At 52.2% G+C, this 20,852-nt stretch overlaps 1 protein-coding gene across 1 annotated transcript; it reads right to left on the bottom strand.

Moving 5' to 3' along the window:
- Positions 1-1,851: 1,851 nt before the first annotated feature.
- On the bottom strand, positions 1,852-17,413 carry LOC120946603 (tumor protein p63-regulated gene 1-like protein). Its single transcript, XM_040361162.1, has 5 exons — positions 16,505-17,413; positions 14,216-14,307; positions 7,806-7,982; positions 6,674-6,830; positions 1,852-2,202 (listed from the first exon to the last, which is right to left on the bottom strand). Exons 1-5 carry the CDS (start codon positions 16,658-16,660, stop codon positions 2,008-2,010), a joined length of 777 nt encoding a protein of 258 aa, XP_040217096.1. The 5' UTR covers positions 16,661-17,413; the 3' UTR covers positions 1,852-2,007.
- Positions 17,414-20,852: the final 3,439 nt, after the last annotated feature.

Here is a 20,852-nt window from a genome sequence, read left to right as displayed (position 1 = left end):
AGGTAAGCCAATGGGAAGGCCGACGTTCTGTCCAGGCAAACGGAACTTTTACCCTAACAGCAGACCGGACATCCCCAAGTTGACCCGAAAAGGATCAATCCGGGTCTGCCGGAGTGTTCCACAAAAGGGGAGTAGTGTAACAGACCTATGGAACTATGTATTCTGTGTGGACATCGATGATAATCCTACAGTGAGGCCTACAAAGGGTTAATTGTAGAATGACTCTTTAACTGCTAAAATTCTAATGTCCCTTCTTAGTTAATTAACTCTTTTGTGTATTGTTCAAGATAGCAGTCTTCTGTCAGGTGTATGTTGATGGGATGATCTGTGAGTGTTTAATTGTTTTAAAGGTTAATTGAATTCTATTGTCTGATCAAGTCATGTTAAATAAGATTGGAGCCAAATGGTCTAGAGACTGATTGATTCAAGGGAATGTCATTATTTCAAAGTATGTGTGTGAAGGGGGGGGCGGAGAGTGTCATTGTTCATGTAAGCTTGTAACCATATAAAAAGTGAGGTGAAATGTGCAATAAAAGTCAGTCCTGCTTGACTCTGCAAACGTAGCACGTCTCGTTTCTTGGAAGGGCGTTCGATGGGATATACCGGCGGTACCTGCATATCGCAGCTTGCCAGGGAAAAGGACTTCTCCAACGGCTGAGACCCTCTCACTATCTGGGTAGCCGTTACAATCACTATACGAGGAAGAGACGAGACGTCCGGCTGTTCTTTCCTTTATTTCTCAAACAAATTGTTGTCACAAAATTTCATTTTCTATAAATAAATATATTTCTAAAGTACTTGATAAGAAAGAGTGATGCCCACATGTTTTCCTCGTCATAGAGCCTGACTTCCATCGGGTCGAATGTTTTCCCCGTCATAGAGCCTGACTTCCATCGGGTCGAATGTTTTCCTCGTCATAGAGTCTGACTTCCATCGGGTCGAATGTTTTCCCCGTCATAGAGTCTGACTTCCATCGGGTCGGATGTTTTCCCGTCATAGAGTCTGACTTCCATCGGGTCGGATGTTTCCCCGTCATAGAGTCTGACTTCCATCGGGTCGGATGTTTTCCCGTCATAGAGTCTGACTTCCATCGGGTCGGATGTTTTCCCGTCATAGAGTCTGACTTCCATCGGGTCGGATGTTTTCCTCGTCATAGAGTCTGACTTCCATCGGGTCGGATGTTTTCCTCGTCATAGAGTCTGACTTCCATCGGGTCGGATGTTTTCCCGTCATAGAGTCTGACTTCCATCGGGTCGGATGTTTTCCCCGTCATAGAGTCTGACTTCCATCGGGTCGGATGTTTTCCCGTCATAGAGTCTGACTTCCATCGGGTCGGATGTTTCCCCGTCATAGAGTCTGACTTCCATCGGGTCGGATGTTTTCCTCGTCATAGAGTCTGACTTCCATCGGGTCGGATGTTTTCCCGTCATAGAGTCTGACTTCCATCGGGTCGAATGTTTTCCCCGTCATAGAGTCTGACTTCCATCGGGTCGGATGTTTTCCCGTCATAGAGTCTGACTTCCATCGGGTCGGATGTTTCCCCGTCATAGAGTCTGACTTCCATCGGGTCGAATGTTTTCCTTCACTTGAAGTGCTGAATGTAGTTAAGTATTTCAGTCCTTAAAAATTGCTAACTAAACTTAATATTCACTCTGGGAAAAGAGGAAGGATGGAGTGATGTCGATGATTGAGTGATGTTGATGATTGAGTGATGATTGATGTAGATGATTGAGTGATGTAGATGATTGAGTGATGTCGATGATTGAGTGATGTAGATGATTGAGTGATGTCGATGATTGAGTGATGTCGATGATTGAGTGATGATTGATGTCGATGATTGAGTGATGTCGATGATTGAGTGATGTCGATGATTGAGTGATGTCGATGATTGAGTGATGTAGGTGATTGAGTGATGTAGATGATTGAGTGATGTCGATCTGATGACGTTTGTCCTCCCCTTCGATGTCTTCCTGGATCCCTCACTTGGAGTATTTCCATGGTGACCATTCAAAATCCGAATCCCCACCTTGGCTTGGCGTAACCCAACTGGACTTTGCTGTTGACGAAGGACACGAGTCCGATGGACGTATCGATCGGCACCGGCCTGGTGAGGAGGAGAGCGCCATTGGCTCTCCCAGGGAGGGGGCTGCTCTGGTGGGCCACGTTCACCATTTCCAATAGCTTCTCCTTAAATTGCTCCAGCTGTGAAAAACAAAAAACACAAAATCCTCTGTGAGTGAAAACATTAAAATGAGTCACTGAGGGTCCAACCAATTCCAATGTAAAATATAAATCCAAAATCAGGGCTTTTTTCAGCAGGAACGTGGGGGGACGCGGTGGAACACGGTGGAACCTTCGACCCCTGTCCCTTGGTTCCACCCCCTACCCACCTCTGAGCACCGTCCTTGGTTCCACCCCCTACCGACCTCTGAGCACCGTCCTTGGTTCCACACCCCCTACCCACCTCTGAGCCCTGTCCCTTGGTTCCACCCCCTACCCACCTCTGAGCACCGTCCTTGGTTCCACCCCTTACCCACCTCTGAGCACCGTCCTTGGTTCCACCCCCTACCCACCTCTGAGCTCTGTCTTTGGTTCCGCACCCCCTACCCACCTCTGAACCCTATCCCTTGGTTCCACCCCCTACCCACCTCTGAGCACCGTCCTTGGTTCCACCCCCTACCCACCTCTGAGCACCGTCCTTGGTTCCACCCCCTACCCACCTCCGAGCCCTGTCCTTGGTTCCACCCCCTACCCACCTCGGAGCACTGTCCTTGGTTCCACCCCCTACCCACCTCCGAGCACGGTCCTTGGTTCCACACCCCCTACCCACCTCTGAGCACCGTCTTTGGTTCCCCCCCCCCCCCCTACCCACCTCCGAGCCCTGTTATTGGTTTCACCCCCTACCCACCTCCGAGCCCTGTTATTGGTTTCACCCCCTACCCACCTCCGAGGCCTGTCCTTGGTTTCACCTCCTACCCACCTCTGAGCACCGTCCTTGGTTCCACACCCCCTACCCACCTCTGAGTCCATCCTTGGTTACACACCCCCTACCCACCTCTGAGCACCGTCCTAGGTTCCACACCCCCTACCCACCTCTGAGCACCGTCCTTGGTTCCACACCCCCTAACCACCTCTGAGCACCGTCCTTGGTTCCACACCCCCCTACCCACCTCTGAGCACCGTCCTTGGTTCCACACCCCCTACCCACCTTCAAACCCTGTCCTTGGTTCCACCCCCTACCCACCTCTGAGCCCTGTCCTTGGTTCCACCCCCTACCCACCTCTGAGCACCGTCCTTGGCTCCACACCCCCTACCCACCTCCGAGCCCTGTCCTTGGTTCCACCCCCTATCCACCTCTGAGCACCATCCTTGGTTCCACATCCCCTACCCACCTCCGAGCCCTGTCCTTGCTTCCACACCCCCTACCCACCTCTGAGCACCGTCCTAGGTTCCACACCCCTTACCCACCTCTGAGCTCTGTCTTTGGTTCCGCACCCCCTACCCACCTCTGAACCCTATCCCTTGGTTCCACCCCCTACCCACCTCTGAGCACCGTCCTTGGTTCCACACCCCCTACCCACCTCTGAGCACCGTCCTTGGTTCCACACCCCCTACCCACCTCTGAGTACCGTCCTTGGTTCCACACCCTCCACCCACCTCCAATATGAATATCAGGGCCATATTCCGATGATGTCATCAAAGCTTTATTGATAACACACACTGCATTCTTCCACTATGGATCTGCCCTTTAAACACGTTTCAGTAATTTGGGCTTAGCTATAGAGATCTCTTCATCTTTGCCAACATCATTGTCCCCTCCCCCTTTATCTTCATCGCAGCCTGCATCTTAGTATCAGTTTTTGGTGGACTGACTCTACAAATGTCTTTTATTTCTTTTCTTTTGCAATGACTTTTCCTTCCTGTCCCGGCAGGCATGGCGGAGAGAAGCCATCTTTCTTTTTGAACGATGATATTTCCCGATATGTGATTCCCCGCTTGGCCCGGCGCTCTGGTAATTGACTTTGGAGGCGGCTGGGAGGATAATAATACGCCAGCTTTCCCGGACAAATTGCCGGGATGACATGAAGCTAATTTGTTACGCGGAAAACTGATCGATACCCAACAACGAACGACGGCGGCGCCGCGATTCCACAGAGGGGATTCTGTAACAAATGCCTGACAAGGAATGAAGATTATTTATCAGACGCCACCGATCAATATAGATTAGTGACGGCCGAGGCTGGAGGGAGCCGAACAAACAGAACATCGTTACTTTGTACACAAGACTCACTGCTAATAAAGATACATGGAGAAGGAGGAGGAGGGGGGGAGGTGACAAGCGGGAGATCTATGGAGGCCAAATCTACATTTTACATATAAACTCTATGAGAGCCCCACAAATTTTCATTCATTTGTAATATTCAGAGCAACCCCCCCATCCATGTCTCCATCCATCCATCCATCCATCCATGTCTCCATCCATCCATGTCTCCATCCATCCATCCATGTCTCCATCCATCCATGTCTCCATCCATGTCTCCATCCATCCATCCATCCATCCATGTCTCCATCCATCCATGTCTCCATCCATCCATCCATGTCTCCATCCATCCATGTCTCCATCCATGTCTCCATCCATCCATCCATGTCTCCATCCATCCATCCATCCATCCATGTCTCCATCCATTCATCCATCCCTCCATCCATGTCTCCATCCATCCATCCATCCATCCATCCATGTCTCCATCCATCCATCCATGTCTCCATCCATCCATGTCTCCATCCATGTCTCCATCCATCCATCCATGTCTCCATCCATTCATCCATCCATGTCTCCATCCCTCCATCCATGTCTCCATCCATCCATCCATCCATCCATCCATCCATGTCTCCATCCATCCATCCATCCATGTCTCCATCCATTCATCCATCCATGTCTCCATCCATGTCTCCATCCATGTCTCCATCCATCCATCTCTCCATCCATCCATCCATGTCTCCAGCCCTCCGCCTATCCATGTCTCCATCCATCCATGTCTCCATCCATCCATCCATGTCATCCATCCATGTCTCCATCCATCCATCCATCCATGTCTCCATCCATCCATGTCTCCACATCCAATCCATCCATCCATGTCTCCATCCATCCATCCATCCATCCATGTCTCCATCCATCCATGTCTCCATCCCTCCACCCATCCATGTTTCCATCCATCCATGTCTCCATCCATCCATGTCTCCATCCATCCATCCATGTTTCCATCCATCCATGTCTCCATCCATCCATGTCTCCATCCATCCATGTCTCCATCCATCCATGTCTCCATCCATCCATTCATCCATGTCTCCATCCATCCATCCATCCATCCATGTCTCCATCCATGTCTCCATCCCTCCATCCATATCACCATCCATCCATCCATATTACCATCCATCCATATTACCATCCATGTCTCCATCCATCCATCCATCCATGTCTCCATCCATCCATGTCTCCATCCATCTATGTCTCAATCCCTCCGTCCATCCATGTCTTCATCTATGTCTCCATCCATCCATATCACCATCCATCCATGTCTCCATCCATCCATCCATCCATGTCTCCATCCATCCATCCATCCATGTCTCCAGCCATCCATCCATGTCTCTATTCCTTATTTTGCTGAGAAATCACTTTGAAACCCCTGCCCCCCCCCCCCCCAGCATTTCTAGCCATGGCAATTTTGATTAATGATTTTTGGTTGATATTCTGGGCCAGATGCTCAAAAGAGATACGCCGTCGTATCCCTGTTTCTATCTATGGAACTGATCCACAGAATCAGTTTTCCATAGTTAGGCAGAAGATCCGGCATCTGTAAGGGACTTACACTGCCGGATCTTAGGATGCAGTACCGCATCCGCCGCTGGGGGCATTTCGCGCCGAAATGCCGCTTCGGGTATGCAAATTAGCACTTACGGAGATCCACGAAGCTTTTACGCTTAGTTTTTTCTCTGTAAGTATTAAGTTGCATGTGTAAAATTAGGGCTGCTTTTTGTAAACTGTTTAGGCCTTGTAAAAGCAGACCCTTCTGTCCAGCGACGCTGTTATTTTATTTTTATTTTTTTCCCGCCGTATCTTTTTTTTTTCCCGACGCAATTTTTTTGACCCGGCGCGATTCACGAAGCTCGGCGTAATGTAATTTCGTGCTATGCACGTCGGGAAAATTACGTCACGAGCATGCGCAGTACGTCCGGCGCGGGAGCGCGCCTAATTTAAATGGGACTCGCCCCCATTTGAATAGGAACGCCTTGCGCCGGCGGAATTTAAGTTACACACCCGAAAATTTCTGGGTAAGTGCTTTGTGGATCGGGCACTTAGGTAGAGATTTTGCCGGCAGTGTAACTTAAATCAGAATATTTAAGTTACGGCGGCTCTTTGTGGATCTGGCCCTCTGTCTCTATCATAATAAATACACCTATGAGAAAAATTACAGACCCTTCAATTCTATGTAACGATCTGCAGGGGAGACGATCGGTATTCCCCCTCCCCCCCTGTTTGGATGATTCCTTAACACTGCCCTTGTGGAGATGAAGGGATCATTGGTGGGGGAATAAGGGGGGTCATTGGGAATTGTATCATACAAGATATATGTGACGTACCCTCTCCTGATAGTCCCCATTTGTGTCCCTTTACCTGGCACATGTCTCTCAGGTCCTCCTGGGCGGTCACTCCCGGGTGTTGGACGAGGTTGACGTAGGAAAGGTCTTCTGTCCATGGATTCCACCACGAGAGGAAAGATGGAGGAGCTCGGAGCTTGTCCCATTTCACCTGGAGAGCATTCCCCTCCCTCCTGGAGAGAGAAGAGACAACCAATAAGAATGGGAAATAAGAACGGGAAATGTCGGAATTTGTTCTTTATGACTTTTCCGCGATCTTTTCTCCCGGCGCCACCAACTCTACATAGTTCCCGTAACCTGGAGGTATTGGAGGGAAGTTGGATGTGCAGCAGGAATATGGCGGACCCTCCAGTGTGATGGTGAGGAGTCCATAGATCAAGGCCACGTGGTGGAGCCACCAGAAGGGATGAACAATTCCTGAACTCTTCTGATGACCCGGGAATAGTGGAATGGTGGAGATGGGAACCTGGGCTTGTCCTCCTGCTGTAGGAATTCTTATTCCCGCTCCCAGCGTGGTCTCTGCTCCAGTGAACGGCCACCGGCTTCTGGGATCTGCTGGTGCCAGGGCCAATCCTAGGGTCACAGACGCCTGGGTGCAGAAATATTGCTGGCGCCCCCCACATGGGCGTGGTCATGTTACCAACTCCTCCCCTTTACAACTGTTTCTATGGCAACAACTCAAACACAGAGATGCTCCCCTAACACGGTCAAGGAGAACACGTCAGGCACGGACCGCCCCCCAGCGACGTCACTGCACGGCTGGTCTCTCTCCACACAGAGACAGCCACTGCCTCGCTTTGCTCCTCTGATAGGAGGAGGGGGGGGACAGGCTTGGGCAGGAAACACAGTGGCGGCGGCGGTGACCGGCGGAGAGAGCCACCTCTGGACACGGACAAGGAGAGGAGGAGGGAAGGGAGCACTGTGGTGCTTCAGTGCCCCCACTTCTGTGGCGCCTGGGTGCACTGCACCCCACGCACCTGCCTAGGATCAGTCCTGGCTGGTGAAACTCCAATCAGAAACCGGCTGCCAGTGTGGCTCAGTGTTACAGACAATACACAACCCCCCCCCTCCCCCACTCTATCCAAAACGAAAAGCTAGATATTGGATCTCCATAGACTTTTAGTTCCGGGTTTCGGCAGAAGACTTACTTGTTTAGCGCCATCTTGGGGTAGGTCAGAGGTCCCCATATCACGGTGTCAATGAAGTTCAGAGGGATGCGGAATAAACGGCAGCTGCCCATCTCTAGGAAGTTGTAGTAACAGATGAGGAGGGAACGTTCGCACAGGAAGGCGAGGACTTCGCGCTCCGTGCCCCAATGGCTGATCCTGTACAGGACACACAGGAGACCAATCAGATGGCAGAAACATTATCGCTTTTCACTAAACCTTCCATTACGCTTCTCCTGATAGGAGGGCAGTCCCTGTTTTGCCAACAACTTTACACCTGATTTTTAAATCCCCCTAAAAAAAATGGATGTACCAAATCTTTGGTGTCGGCGTTCCGTTACCAAAACCAACCGCAAAGAGGAGTTCCAGCTGGTGGAAATGGAAATCTCAAAAGCATGAATCAAATTCTACACTTTAGTGTAGCGCCCTCCTAGGTAGGTACTGGGATTGCAAGGGTTGGTAGGATTAGTGTAATATCGTTTTGCTCCCCCGCTTAACGGAATTTCTAGGGAAATGCAGGGCCGTCTTAATCATGGGCCCCTGGGCAAAGTAATGCCTGGGGCCCCCTACCAATTGACACACCTACGTTCAAGAAATAAAGTATAAATAGTTGATAGAATTAAACATATATTGATTAGGACTTTCAATAAAATCGATTTTACAAAAGGAAAACATTCCATAAATCAAAGACTAGTCAACACAAAGGGCACAGTACAGGGGGATCAGGAGGGCACAGTACAGGGGGGTCAGAAGGGCACAGTACAGGGGGGGCAGGAGGGCACAGTACAGGGGGGGGGAGTCAGGAGGGCACAGGATAGGGGGGGGCAGTCAGGAGGGCACAGTACAGGGGGGATCAGCAGGGTACAGTACAGGGGGGTCAGAAGGGCACAGTACAGGGGGGGAGTCAGGAGGGCACAGTACAGGGGGGATCAGGAGGGTAGAGTACAGGGGGGTCAGAAGAGCACAGTACAGGGGGGGGGGGCAGGAGGGCACAGTACAGGGGGATCAGAAAAGTACAGTACAGGAGGGGTCAGGAGGGCACAGTACAGGGGGGGTCAGGAGGGCACAGTACAGGGGGGTCAGAAGGGTACAGTACAGGGGAGGGTCAGGAGGGCACAGTACAGGGGGGGTCAGGAGGGCACAGTACAGGGGGGGTCAGGAGGGCACAGTACAGGGGGGTCAGGAGGACACAGTACAGGGGGGGTCAGGAGGGCACAGTACAGGGGGGTCAGAGGGGCACAGTACAGGAGGTGTCAGGAGGGCACAGTACAGGGGGTTTAGAAGGGTACAGTACAGGGGGGGTCAGGAGGGCACAGTACAGGGGGGGGTCAGGAGGGCACAGTACAGGGGGGGGGGTCAGGAGGGCACAGTACAGGGGGGTCAGAAGGGTACAGTACAGGGGAGGGTCAGGAGGGCACAGTACAGGGGGGGTCAGGAGGGCACAGTACAGGGGGGTCAGAAGGGCACAGTACAGCGGGGTCAGGAGGGCACAGTACCGGGGGGTTCAGGAGGGCACAGTACAGGGGGGTCAGAGGGGCACAGTACAGGAGGGGTCAGGAGGGCACAGTACAGGGGAGGGTCAGGAGGGCACAGTACAGGGGGGGGGGTCAGGAGGGCACAGTACAGGGGGGGTCAGGAGGGCACAGTACAGGGGGATCAGAAGGGTACAGTGTGATACATTTGCCTATATGTCTCAGTTTACTGCTCCCTACTAGCCAGGTTATTGATGTGCTAATGTCCCCTCACTATTTCTAAAGGTTAATTGATCTATTGTGTTGTGTGAAGGAGAGCTGGGTTTAAGTGGCTTGTGTTAATTATTCTGATTGCTTCATTGTGGTAATTATCTCTCTATATGCGGGGTCGAGCGGTCTGGTTGATGTATTCAGTACAGCTAGTGCTCAGCGTCATTGATGTCATTGTCTAAAGAAAATGTGTTTCAGCATCGGCCCCGTCGTGTCTACCTATAATCTGTATGGAAGCCCCAGTGTGAGGGGGGGCGGAGATTTGTCATTGTAACAGTTTTGGAAATGACATATAAGCTGTGTGTTATAACATTAAAGTCTGTGTTGTTCAAGCAGTAAGCTGGTTTCATGTGTGGCTTTCTGGGCGATTCCAGGGATATCCCTCCTCGTGGAATATTGGGGTGATTTTCGTTATGGGAAGAAGGGAACGTTGACGGGGATATCATACCGATACCGTCACAATTGGTTGGTAGCGGTGGGATTTTTCCCTTCTATTCCCCTTCACACCCGGATTCCAAGCAGACACTGGAAGAACTACTGGAAGTTCGTGGAAGGATTGCTAGCAACAAAACCAAGCGGGTCATCATAGCAGAATCAATGGAGCTAGACCAGGAGGACGGGATTGCAGCAACGCCAGCAGTACAAGAGATGGAGACACCAGTGATTCAGGAGGAGGAATCGCCAGCCAACAAGCTAATGAGAGAGAAGCTAGCGTGGTTCGGCCCGAACCCAACGCCAGATGTGGTACTGAAAGTGATGGACATGTTAGTAAACGCAGAACTACAGAAGGATAAACAAATAAGAGACGCAGAGCTACAGGAGGATAAACAAATAAGGGACGCAGAACTACAGAAGGATAAACAAATAAGGGACGCAGAGCTACAGAAGGCTAAAGAAATAAGAGACGCAGAGCTACAGAAGGATAAACAAATAAGGGACGCAGAGCTACAGTTAAAACTGGCAGCAGTCCAATAAGCAGCCGCACCTTCTCCGAACAGTGAGTACAGCACAGCAGACGCAAGGAAGATTCCGTTTAGCGCTTTTAAAGCTTTTGATGAAAAGGACTGTGAGATTGATAACTTCCTGGCGGATTTTGAGCGACAATGTAACCTGCACCGAATAGCTAGAGGAGACTGGGTTTCAATATTGTCAGGCAAACTGTCAGGCAAAGCTTCTGATGCTTTCCGGACCGTGCCAGATCAGGATATCCATAGCTACGCCCGGGTTAAAGAAGTGCTCCTGGCTCGTTATGCAGTAACCCCAGAGTCCCACCGACAGAAGTTCAGGGACTCACGCAAAACCACGAAAGACTCTTATGCGGAATGGGCATGCCAATTGTCCCGGTCGGCCTCTAACTGGGCTAACAGCAGCCAGGCCACCACCGCAGAGGACATTTTGCAACTAATGCTCCTGGAGCAATTTTACAATCACATCCAGACGGACGTCAAGGATTGGGTGAGAGATCGCAGGCCCATGACTCTACCAGAGGCCGCGAAGTTGGCGGATGAATATGCAGATACTCGCAAGACGAACCAGGTCACACCACAGGAACAACCTCCACCACAAACGGTGCCCTCACACCCACCAACCGCTAGATACCAACCTCCTAACAGACCGGTGACATCTAGCCCTCGCTATCATCGCCAGGAGGGCAACGAACAACGCTGCTTCCGGTGCAAACAGCTGGGTCACTTCAAGCAGAATTGCCCCATGAATGACAACACCAGGTCAAATTGGTCTCAACCTGGGTACCGCCCACCAGCAGCAGCCCATTGTGTAGACTCGGCTTGGGATCCAAAGGAGCTGGGTCAGGAAGAACCATTGGGCACCCCTTACGAAGCCCTCATGGTACAATCTGTTATTACGGACAACAGGGAACACCATTGTCAGCTGGTCATGGGCGACAGCCCTGAGCCGGAGGGGCCCTGGAGGGAGCTGGGCAGAAAGAGGCACCGCCGGCCACCCTTCAAGAAGAAGAGGTCCTGGAAGCCGTATAACAAGCTGACCTGGGAGGAGAAGAAGCGACTGGAGGAGAGGGAGTCGCAGCGGGCGTCCCAGATGCGTGCCGAGATGTTCGCCAAGGGCCCACCGGTGGCCCCTTACACCACCACCCAGTTCCTGATGATGGACCACGTGGAGAGCCTGCAGGACATGAGCAAGCAGGAGCTGATCCGTGAGTACATAGAGCTGGAGGAGTGCATAAGCCGCATGGAGGAGGAGAACAACCACCTGAGGTCACAGCAGGCTGACCCCCCCAGGCTCCATGAACTGGAGATGGAGCTGGAGAAGCTCCAAGAGGAGAACCGGCGGCTGCGGAGGGAGCAGGGGGTGGCTGACCTTATGGGGCTCTGAGTCCCCTCTCTCCCCCCCCCCCCCGGACTCTGAGCACCAGTGCTACAACAAATATAACTTTTTCTTTTTATGAATCTCCTGGGATTGTCACTTCAGAGCCATAACCTGCCCCCTCCCATAGCGGGACACCTAGACGGCGGCGCACAGACCCATTCGCTGTCTTCACACTGACTTCTGGTGACTTTGCAGATCGCACAAAGACTTGGGGACTGACCGGCGTGTGATCTGACGACCCGGTGACATACCTGAGTCTGAAGCAGTTGCCAAGGGAGGTCAGTCATGCCAAACGGAGTTAACCTCTGACTAATAGCTCTGAACCCGTCAACCCTACTGGACCAGGGAAGGTCCAACCGGGTTTGCCGGAGCAGGGAGCAAAAGGGGGGCCATTGTGATACATTTGCCTATATGTCTCAGTTTACTGCTCCCTACTAGCCAGGTTATTGATGTGCTAATGTCCCCTCACTATTTCTAAAGGTTAATTGATCTATTGTGTTGTGTGAAGGAGAGCTGGGTTTAAGTGGCTTGTGTTAATTATTCTGATTGCTTCATTGTGGTAATTATCTCTCTATATGCGGGGTCGAGCGGTCTGGTTGATGTATTCAGTACAGCTAGTGCTCAGCGTCATTGATGTCATTGTCTAAAGAAAATGTGTTTCAGCATCGGCCCCGTCGTGTCTACCTATAATCTGTATGGAAGCCCCAGTGTGAGGGGGGCGGAGATTTGTCATTGTAACAGTTTTGGAAATGACATATAAGCTGTGTGTTATAACATTAAAGTCTGTGTTGTTCAAGCAGTAAGCTGGTTTCATGTGTGGCTTTCTGGGCGATTCCAGGGATATCCCTCCTCGTGGAATATTGGGGTGATTTTCGTTATGGGAAGAAGGGAACGTTGACGGGGATATCATACCGATACCGTCACATACAGTACAGGGGGGTCAGGAGGGCACAGTACAGGGGGGGTCAGGAGGGCACAGTACAGGGGGGTCAGAAGGGTACAGTACAGGGGAGGGTCAGGAGGGCACAGTATAGGGGGGGTCAGGATGGCACAGTACAGGGGGGTCAGAAGGGTACAGTACAGGGGAGGGTCAGGAGGACAAAGTACAGGGGGGGTCAGGAGGGCACAGTACAGGGGGGGTCAGGAGGGCACAGTACAGGGGGGTCAGAAGGGTACAGTACAGGGGAGGGTCAGGAGGGCACAGTATAGGGGGGGTCAGGAGGGCACAGTACAGGGGGGTCAGAAGGGTACAGTACAGGGGAGGGTCAGGAGGACAAAGTACAGGGGGGGTCAGGAGGGCACAGTACAGGGGGGGTCAGGAGGGCACAGTACAGGGGTTCAGGAGGGCACAGTACAGGGGGGGTCAGGAGGGCACAGTACAGGGGGGTCAGAAGGGCACAGTACAGGAGGGGTCAGGAGGGCACAGTATAGGGGGGTCAGGAGGGCACAGTACAGGGGGGTCAGAAGGGTACAGTACAGGGGAGGGTCAGGAGGGCACAGTATAGGGGGGGTCAGGAGGGCACAGTACAGGGGGGTCAGAAGGGTACAGTACAGGGGAGGGTCAGGAGGGCAAAGTACAGGGGGGGTCACCATAACAACCATGGTGCCGTGATGATTGAAGCTCCAACACCAACAATTTCTGGAAAAATTGCCGGCAAAAACGTATTTTCTGGAAGTGCCCCTCCCGAGACTAGACTCTGGATCTGCCCCCGCTCAGTTGTGAACAGTTCTACTTCTTGGAGTATCCCACTAAATCCCCTTCCCTACAAGCTCTCCAAAAAATAAAACAACAAAGTCAACACCCCCCCCCCCCTCAGGCCCGGATTTACTCCCTTTGCCGCCCCAAGGCCGGGTCCTTGGGGGGTGCTGCCGCCAAAACTGACATTGAGAACCGGGGGGGGGGAACTCCCGAAATTAAAGTGAAAGTGTTCTCTCCTCTCAGCCGCAATGCCGCCCCTGCACCCACTGCCGCCCTGAGGCCTGGCCTTGTCTGGAATCCGGCTCTGACCCCCCCCCCCCCACCAGACTGAATATTGAAGACAATGAGACTACAAAGGCCACCTTGTGCCTGGCTGTGGGCAAAGGTAGGGAAGACCTGGGCAAACGTCCAGCAGCTCTTACGGGATTCGGGCTCCATTCGTTTCCTTCACCCAGATGGCAATGCGGATCGAAGTTATTATCCTCCATAAAGAACGATCGTCTTTCATACAATGCGGCACATTCTGTTCCTGCTCTTCCCTTCCACCAATCATGATACCGGGTAATAAAGACACTGATTGGCACAAGACCAGATTCAATACTCACTGTGCCAGGATCCAGGAGCTTTGGATTTGCCCGTCCTCATCTTCGGAGAGGGACCCTCGAAGGTTCTGCACTGCCTGCTGGACAACCGAAGGCTATTGGAAGAGAGAATGAGAGACATCAGGAGATCGGAGATTTGGCGTTCCGCGAGCGGGATAGGAAATCTGCACCACAAGACCCCTAGGGCCAGATCCAGATCCATTGGCGAATCTATTGATACGCCGCGTAAGTTCCATCGATGCGCCGTCGTATCTTTGTTTTGTATCCACAAAACAAGATACGCCTGAATGTGGGCTAGATACGACTGACGTACGCCTTAGTACGCCGCCGGATCTTAGGTGCATATTTACGCTGGCCGCTAGGTGGCACTTCCGTTGATTTCCGCGTCGAGTATGCAAATTAGCTAGATACACCGATCCTCAAACGTACGTCCGGCCGGCGCATTTTTTTACGTTGTTTACGTAAGGCTTTTTCCGGCGTAACGTTACCCCTGGCTCTATGAGGCGTACGCAATGTTAGGTATGGACGTCGGGACAGCGTCGAATTTTCGGTCGTTTACGTAAATCGTTCGCGAATAGGGCTTTGCGTAAGTTACGTTCACGTCGAAAGCATTGACTATTTGCGACGTGATTTCGCGCATGCGCACTGGGATACGTCCACGGACGGCGCCTGCGCCGTTCGTAAAAAGCGTCAATTACGTGGGGTCATAGTAGATTAGCATACAACACGCCCACTACCAGCCTACTTTGAATTACGCGGCCTTACGCCGGCAGATTTACGTTACGCCGGCGCACATATGGCAGCAAGTTCTTTGTGGATACCCTACGAGCCACTCAGATTTACGGCGGCGTAGCGCATATGAGATGCGCTACGCCCGCCTAAATATACGCCAGTTTTTGTGGATCTGCCCAATATGTCCAGATATGGGGAAGCACTTACCTTTCTCCAACAAGATTACAAGAGTTGTCACATGGGGGGTGGGTGGTCCTTACTGATACCCATACCCACCTGTAGGCAGGTGCAGTCTATTTTATCCCCTGCAGGTGGCGCTCAACTGCAGGGGCAGTACAGGGGGAGAGGAAGTCAGGAGCAACACAGTTCCTCTATGGTTTCCTGGGGCAGCAAAATACAGTTGGACGCTGACAGCCCATGTGACTCTGGCGGCCATCTTGGGTCATGCAGAGTCTACTTAAGACTCCTGGGTTTGGCACGCTTTTAGTGTGTGGATAGTGTAGGGACAGGTCACCTGTTTTTAGGGTCTTAGCGGCAGGAAGAGAGGTTCCAGATAAGTGGAGATCTGCTACTCTTCTTGGAAAACCTCCCCACTTTGGCTCAGACCGGCCAGGCCGTTTTCCGCTGTCAGCTCAGCTGAGACCCGCTCCGTTACAGACTGCTGTCAGCCATGAATGTTACCGGTTGGGCTTCGTTCTGCACTTTATCTTCTGGACTGAGTGTGTGTCTCGGCACCATCCTCACACCCTTATGTTTTCTGGGCCCCTGTCTATGCTTGGGGCCAATCTGTACAGCAATGCTTATAAAGACAAACAGCCCATAACTAGGATTGCAAGGGCCATATACTGTATAGGGCCCATATTGTCCTAGGCCCCCTGGACTATTGCATGTCCTCTGTACAAGCTCAGCCATTTCTCTCAGGTCAGGCCCTACATGACCCCCGCAGCTGCTTCCCCCCTACAGACCACCAAACAAGAGCAAGAAGAGACCCCCGATATTCCCTCCATAGTCTTCTTACCCAATGTAGCCACAAATCTTCAGAGATAAAAACAGGAAAAAAAACATTATTACAACTCATCCATATTGAGGCTTGGTGCCCCCTCCACCACTGCCGCCCCCTCCACCCATGCCGCCCTCTCCACCCATGCCGCCCCCTCCACCCATGCCACCCCTTCCATCCATGCCGCCCCTCCACCCATGCCACCCCCTCCACCCATGCCGCCCCTCCACCCATGCCGCCCCCTCCACCCATGCCACCCCTTCCATCCATGCCGCCCCTCCACCCATGCCGCCCCCTCCACCCATGCCGCCCCTCCACCCATGCCGCCCCCTCCACCCATGCCACCCCTTCCATCCATGCCGCCCCTCCACCCATGCCGCCCCCTCCACCCATGCCGCCCCCTCCACCCATGCCGCCCCCTCCACCCATGCCGCCCCTCCACCCATGCCGCCCCCTCCACCCATGCCGCCCCCTCCACCCATGCCGCCCTAGGCCCGCACCCAGAAGTTTGCCATTATGGCAAAAACAGCCCCAGAGAGGGCATCTTTCATCCGGCTTACCCTGAATATGAAGTACTCCTCGGTGGGGGCGCTTTTCTTTGTTTCGGGGTCGACACTTTGAGGGGTAAAAGATGCTCGGGGCTCCTTGGTGTACATGGGGTGTGGAGGGATTTGGGGGTCTGCGCTGTCAGCAGCCGATGAAATCTCCGAAGACATGATGAGTCTTCTGGTCTTCTTCTCTTTGTTGGCTCTGACGGAAATCCAACAGGAGCTCGGTCAGTCCGTCCTCTGCGAGATCCGCCTTAGTCTTTTCTTTAGTGGACTTTTTGCCAAAAGTCAAATCTACATTGTATCTTGTTGTCAGTGTCGGGGATTCTACCTTCTCCCTTCTTCTAAATTGTTGTTTCTCTCTGCTTGTCTGTCTCCTGCTGTCAGTTCTGTCTGTCTCCTGCTGTCAGTTCTGCTTGTCTGTCTCCTGCTGTCAGTTCTGTCTGTCTCCTGCTGTCAGTTCTGTCTGTCTCCTGCTGTCAGTTCTGTCTGTCTCCTGCTGTCAGTTCTGTCTGTCTCCTGCTGTCAGTTCTGTCTGTCTCCTGCTGTCAGTTCTGTCTGTCTCCTGCTGTCAGTTCTGTCTGTCTCCTGCTGTCAGTTCTGTCTGTCTCCTGCTGTCAGTTCTGTATTTCCTTCCTCTGCTGTGAGTTCTGTCTGTCTCGTCTGTCAGTCTCCTACAGTCTTAGTTCAGATGTCTCTTGCTGGCGGTTCGCTCTAATTTTTCTTAACACCCAGCTGTCTCTTCTCTCTGTACAAGGTGTGTCTCATGCACGGTGTAGTCTCTGATCTGGTAGCCTCTCTCTCTTGCACAGTGGCTGTCTCTGCGTCTCGTTGTCTTTTCTTTACTTTCTCCTTTCTGCACACTCTCTATCTCTCTCCCCCTCTCTCTTTCCCTCTCTATCACTCTCTTCCCCCCTCTCTCTCTCTCTGTCTCTCTCTCTCTCTCCCCCTCTCTTTCCCTCTCTATCACTCTCTCTCTCTCTGTCCTTCTCTCTCTCTCTCTCTCTCTCTCTCTCCCCCTCTCTCTTTCCCTCTCTATCACTCTCTCTCTCTGTCCTTCTCTCCCCCTCTCTCTCTCTCTCTCTCTCTCTCCCCCTCTCTCTTTCCCTCTCTATCACTCTCTCTCTCTGTCCTTCTCTCTCTCTCTCTCTCTCTCTCTCTCTCTCTCTCTCTCTCTCTCTCTCTATCTTTCTCTATGTCTCTCTCTCTCCCTCTCTCTCCGTTTGTTGCTCTCTTCTATTTTCAGTCTCTTGTTTCCTCCTCTCAGTCACCTCTCGGGGTTTGCTGTCTCTTGGCTCTCTCCCCCCCGTTGGCTTGCTGTCTTGTTTCTCCTCTGTGTTTGTTCCTCTCTGTTCAGCTCTCTCTTCTCTTCTGTTTTCTCTCTCCTCTATCCGCTGACTGTCTCTTTCCTCCGCTCAGCGCTCTCTTCTGACGGTTTGCTCTACTTATCCCCTCCGGTCTCCTGCCCAGGCCTGCAGTCTCTTTTCTCCTCGCTGTCTCTCTGGTTGGTTGTTAGGGGGAAGCAGGAAGTAATTGTAAGAAAAGAAACTGGTTTATCCAGAAGTGGTCCCTGCCTGGTGTTTACAGTCCGTCACTTAGTGACCCCCCCCCTCCCCTCCTCCGCTCCATGGAATTACATAATAAACGTCTCCATACACTCAGAAAACGTTCTTCCGTTACAAAAATAAATCTGTGACAACACTGAAGAAATGACACTTTGTATCTACAATGTTGTGTAGTGAGTGTACGGGGGGGGGGGGGGGGGTGTACACAGGGGGGGAGTGTACAGGGGGAGGGGTGTACAGGGGGGGGGAGGAGTGTACAGCGGGGGGGGGGGAGGAGTGTACAGGGGGGGGGGAGGGGTGTACACAGGGGGGGAGGGGTGTACAGCTTGTATAACAAATCACTCAACACACAGCCATTAATGTCTAAACCACTGGCAACAAAAGTCAGGACACCCCTAAGTGAAAATGTCCAAATTGGGCCCAAAGTGTCCATATTTTGTGTGGCGGACATTATTTTTAACCCTCTTGGGCATGGAGGTCACCAGAGCTTCACAGGTTGTCACCGGAGTCCTCTTCCCCTCCCCCACGATGACATCACAGAGCTGGTGGGTGTTGGAGACCTTGCGCTCCTCCCCCTTCCGTCTGAGGATCCCCCACAGATGATCAGTAGGGTTTCGGTCTGGAGACATGATTGGCCAGTCCACAGGGGCGGACTGACAACTCATGGGGCCCCCGGGCAATAGAAGATTATGGGGCCCCTGGGCTTACAGATGGCCACCACGCCAGGAGGCAGTACAGAGGCGGGGCAGCTAAAATCTCGGGATTTTCACATCAGAAGCATGTCGGTTTCGGACATATCAGGGACAGATGTAAAAAAAAAAACATACATTTTTACATATTGCCCCTGGTTTTACTGAGCCTGGCAACCCTGATGGGGCCCCCTAGTGGCATGGGGCCCTCGGGCAGTGCCCAAGTGACTCAATGGTCAGTCCGCCCCTGCCAGTCCATCACCTTCACCCTCAGATTCTTTAGTGCGGCAGTGGTGGTCTTGGATCTTTATGTAGAGACACAAATCTTTATATCAGATCCTCAGAGAGTTCTTTGCCATGAGGCGCCATGTTGTCCTTCCAGTGACCTACGGTGGATTGCCTATGGTATCACCCAGTGTCACGGTCGGTATATTGCTGGTTACATTTGTAGCGCTACCACCACAGGAGCCGCTGGATAGAATAGGGATGGCGTGTTACCTCTGTGAGTGTCTAGGGATGATGATGATGATGATGATGAGAGCAGCAATGACGGAATGTCCATACAGCCGGTGTCTTCCTTGTGCTTTTATTCTTACCCAACACGGCAAACAGTGAACTTGAGGTAGATAGAGAAAGATGGGTGAGGAGGAGAACTTCAGATTCAGGCCCAACAACGACGGAAACAATCTGGCTTCCAACGACACTTTGACTTCGTCGCCACTCGATACAGAGGGGGTATAGTGTACCTGGACAGGCCTCTCACACCGACCTGGCAGCTGGAGGGTGTATAGTGTACCCGGACAGGCCTCTCACACCCACCTGGCAGCCGGAGGGGGTATAGTGTACCTGGACAGGCCTCTCACACCGACCTGGCAGCTGGAGGGTGTATAGTGTACCTGGACAGGCCTCTCACACCCACCTGGCAGCCGGAGGGGGTATAGTGTACCCGGACAGGCCTCTCACACCCACCTGGCAGCCGGAGGGGGTATAGTGTACCTGGACAGGTCTCTCACACCGACCTGGCAGCCGGAGGGGGTATAGTGTCCCTGGACAGGCCTCTCACACCCACCTGGCAGCCGGAGGGGGTATACCATTCGGGAGTGATTATCTTATACCATTGAACATCTTCCTTGTTGTATGAAGAGTCCTATCCTGATACAGCCTTTGTATACATCAAGCTTGATTGACCCTCTGGGGGTCGGCTCATTTGGGTTTTATATATCTGGAAAGCCTCTGCTGTATTGGTGGCGGGTTCATCACCCGTGTTTATCACGCTGAAGAGAAAATCGCCATTCACTGTGTTCACACATCAATCAAGTTTTCTTCCACTACATCCGTGTTTCTCAACCTTTCTAGTGCCGTGACCCCCGTGATAAAATTTCCCAAGCTGTGGGGACCCCAGACAGTAAAATTATTTTCGTAGCGCGGGTTGTCAGCCCCTAAGGTATGACAAGTAATTTGCGCCCCTAACCCACAGACATTTAGCGCTCCCTGAGTCCCTTCCACTCGTACCGTATCAAACCCCTTATGGTACTTTTTAGGATGTAGCATTGTTTCTCTTTTTTCTCCTTTCTTTCCCTTTTATCTCTATCCTATTTCCCCCCCCCCCCCATTTCTCTCTCTAGCCATCTTTCTTGTTCTTTCTCTTATTCTTTCTCTCCTTTTTCTTTGCTCCTCCCCCTCTTTTCATCTCCCTTCCATGTATTTTCTATTTTTATTCCTTCTCTTACTCCTTGGTGGGGGGGTGGGGGAATGGGATGAGTGGCAATGCTGGCAGGGAGTTGGGATGAGTGGCAGTGCTGAGGGGAGTTCTGATCGGCCAACTTCGGTGTTCTTGATGAAGGTCATCTGCTGATCTGAAAACTGTAGTGAGGACTTTTAATGGCAACTCTAATCACAGGTAGTGTTACTCACTGTGTCTCCAGCTCTGTGGTGTCTCGCAGCAGTGACACCTATGCTGAAATCAGGAGATGGGGGTCTCCTTCTCTCCAGTGGCGTATCTAGGGTATGGCAGCCATGGAAAGTGCCATAGGCGCCATATGAAGGGGGCGCTGTTGGGTGGCTGGGCAGCAAGGCACTTACCGGGGTCTGAAGGTCTCTTCTTCC

The sequence above is a fragment of the Rana temporaria genome, chromosome 8 (genome assembly GCF_905171775.1).
Source record: "Rana temporaria chromosome 8, aRanTem1.1, whole genome shotgun sequence".
NCBI lineage: Eukaryota > Metazoa > Chordata > Amphibia > Anura > Ranidae > Rana > Rana temporaria.
This window is presented reverse-complemented; position numbering and strand designations above follow the sequence as displayed.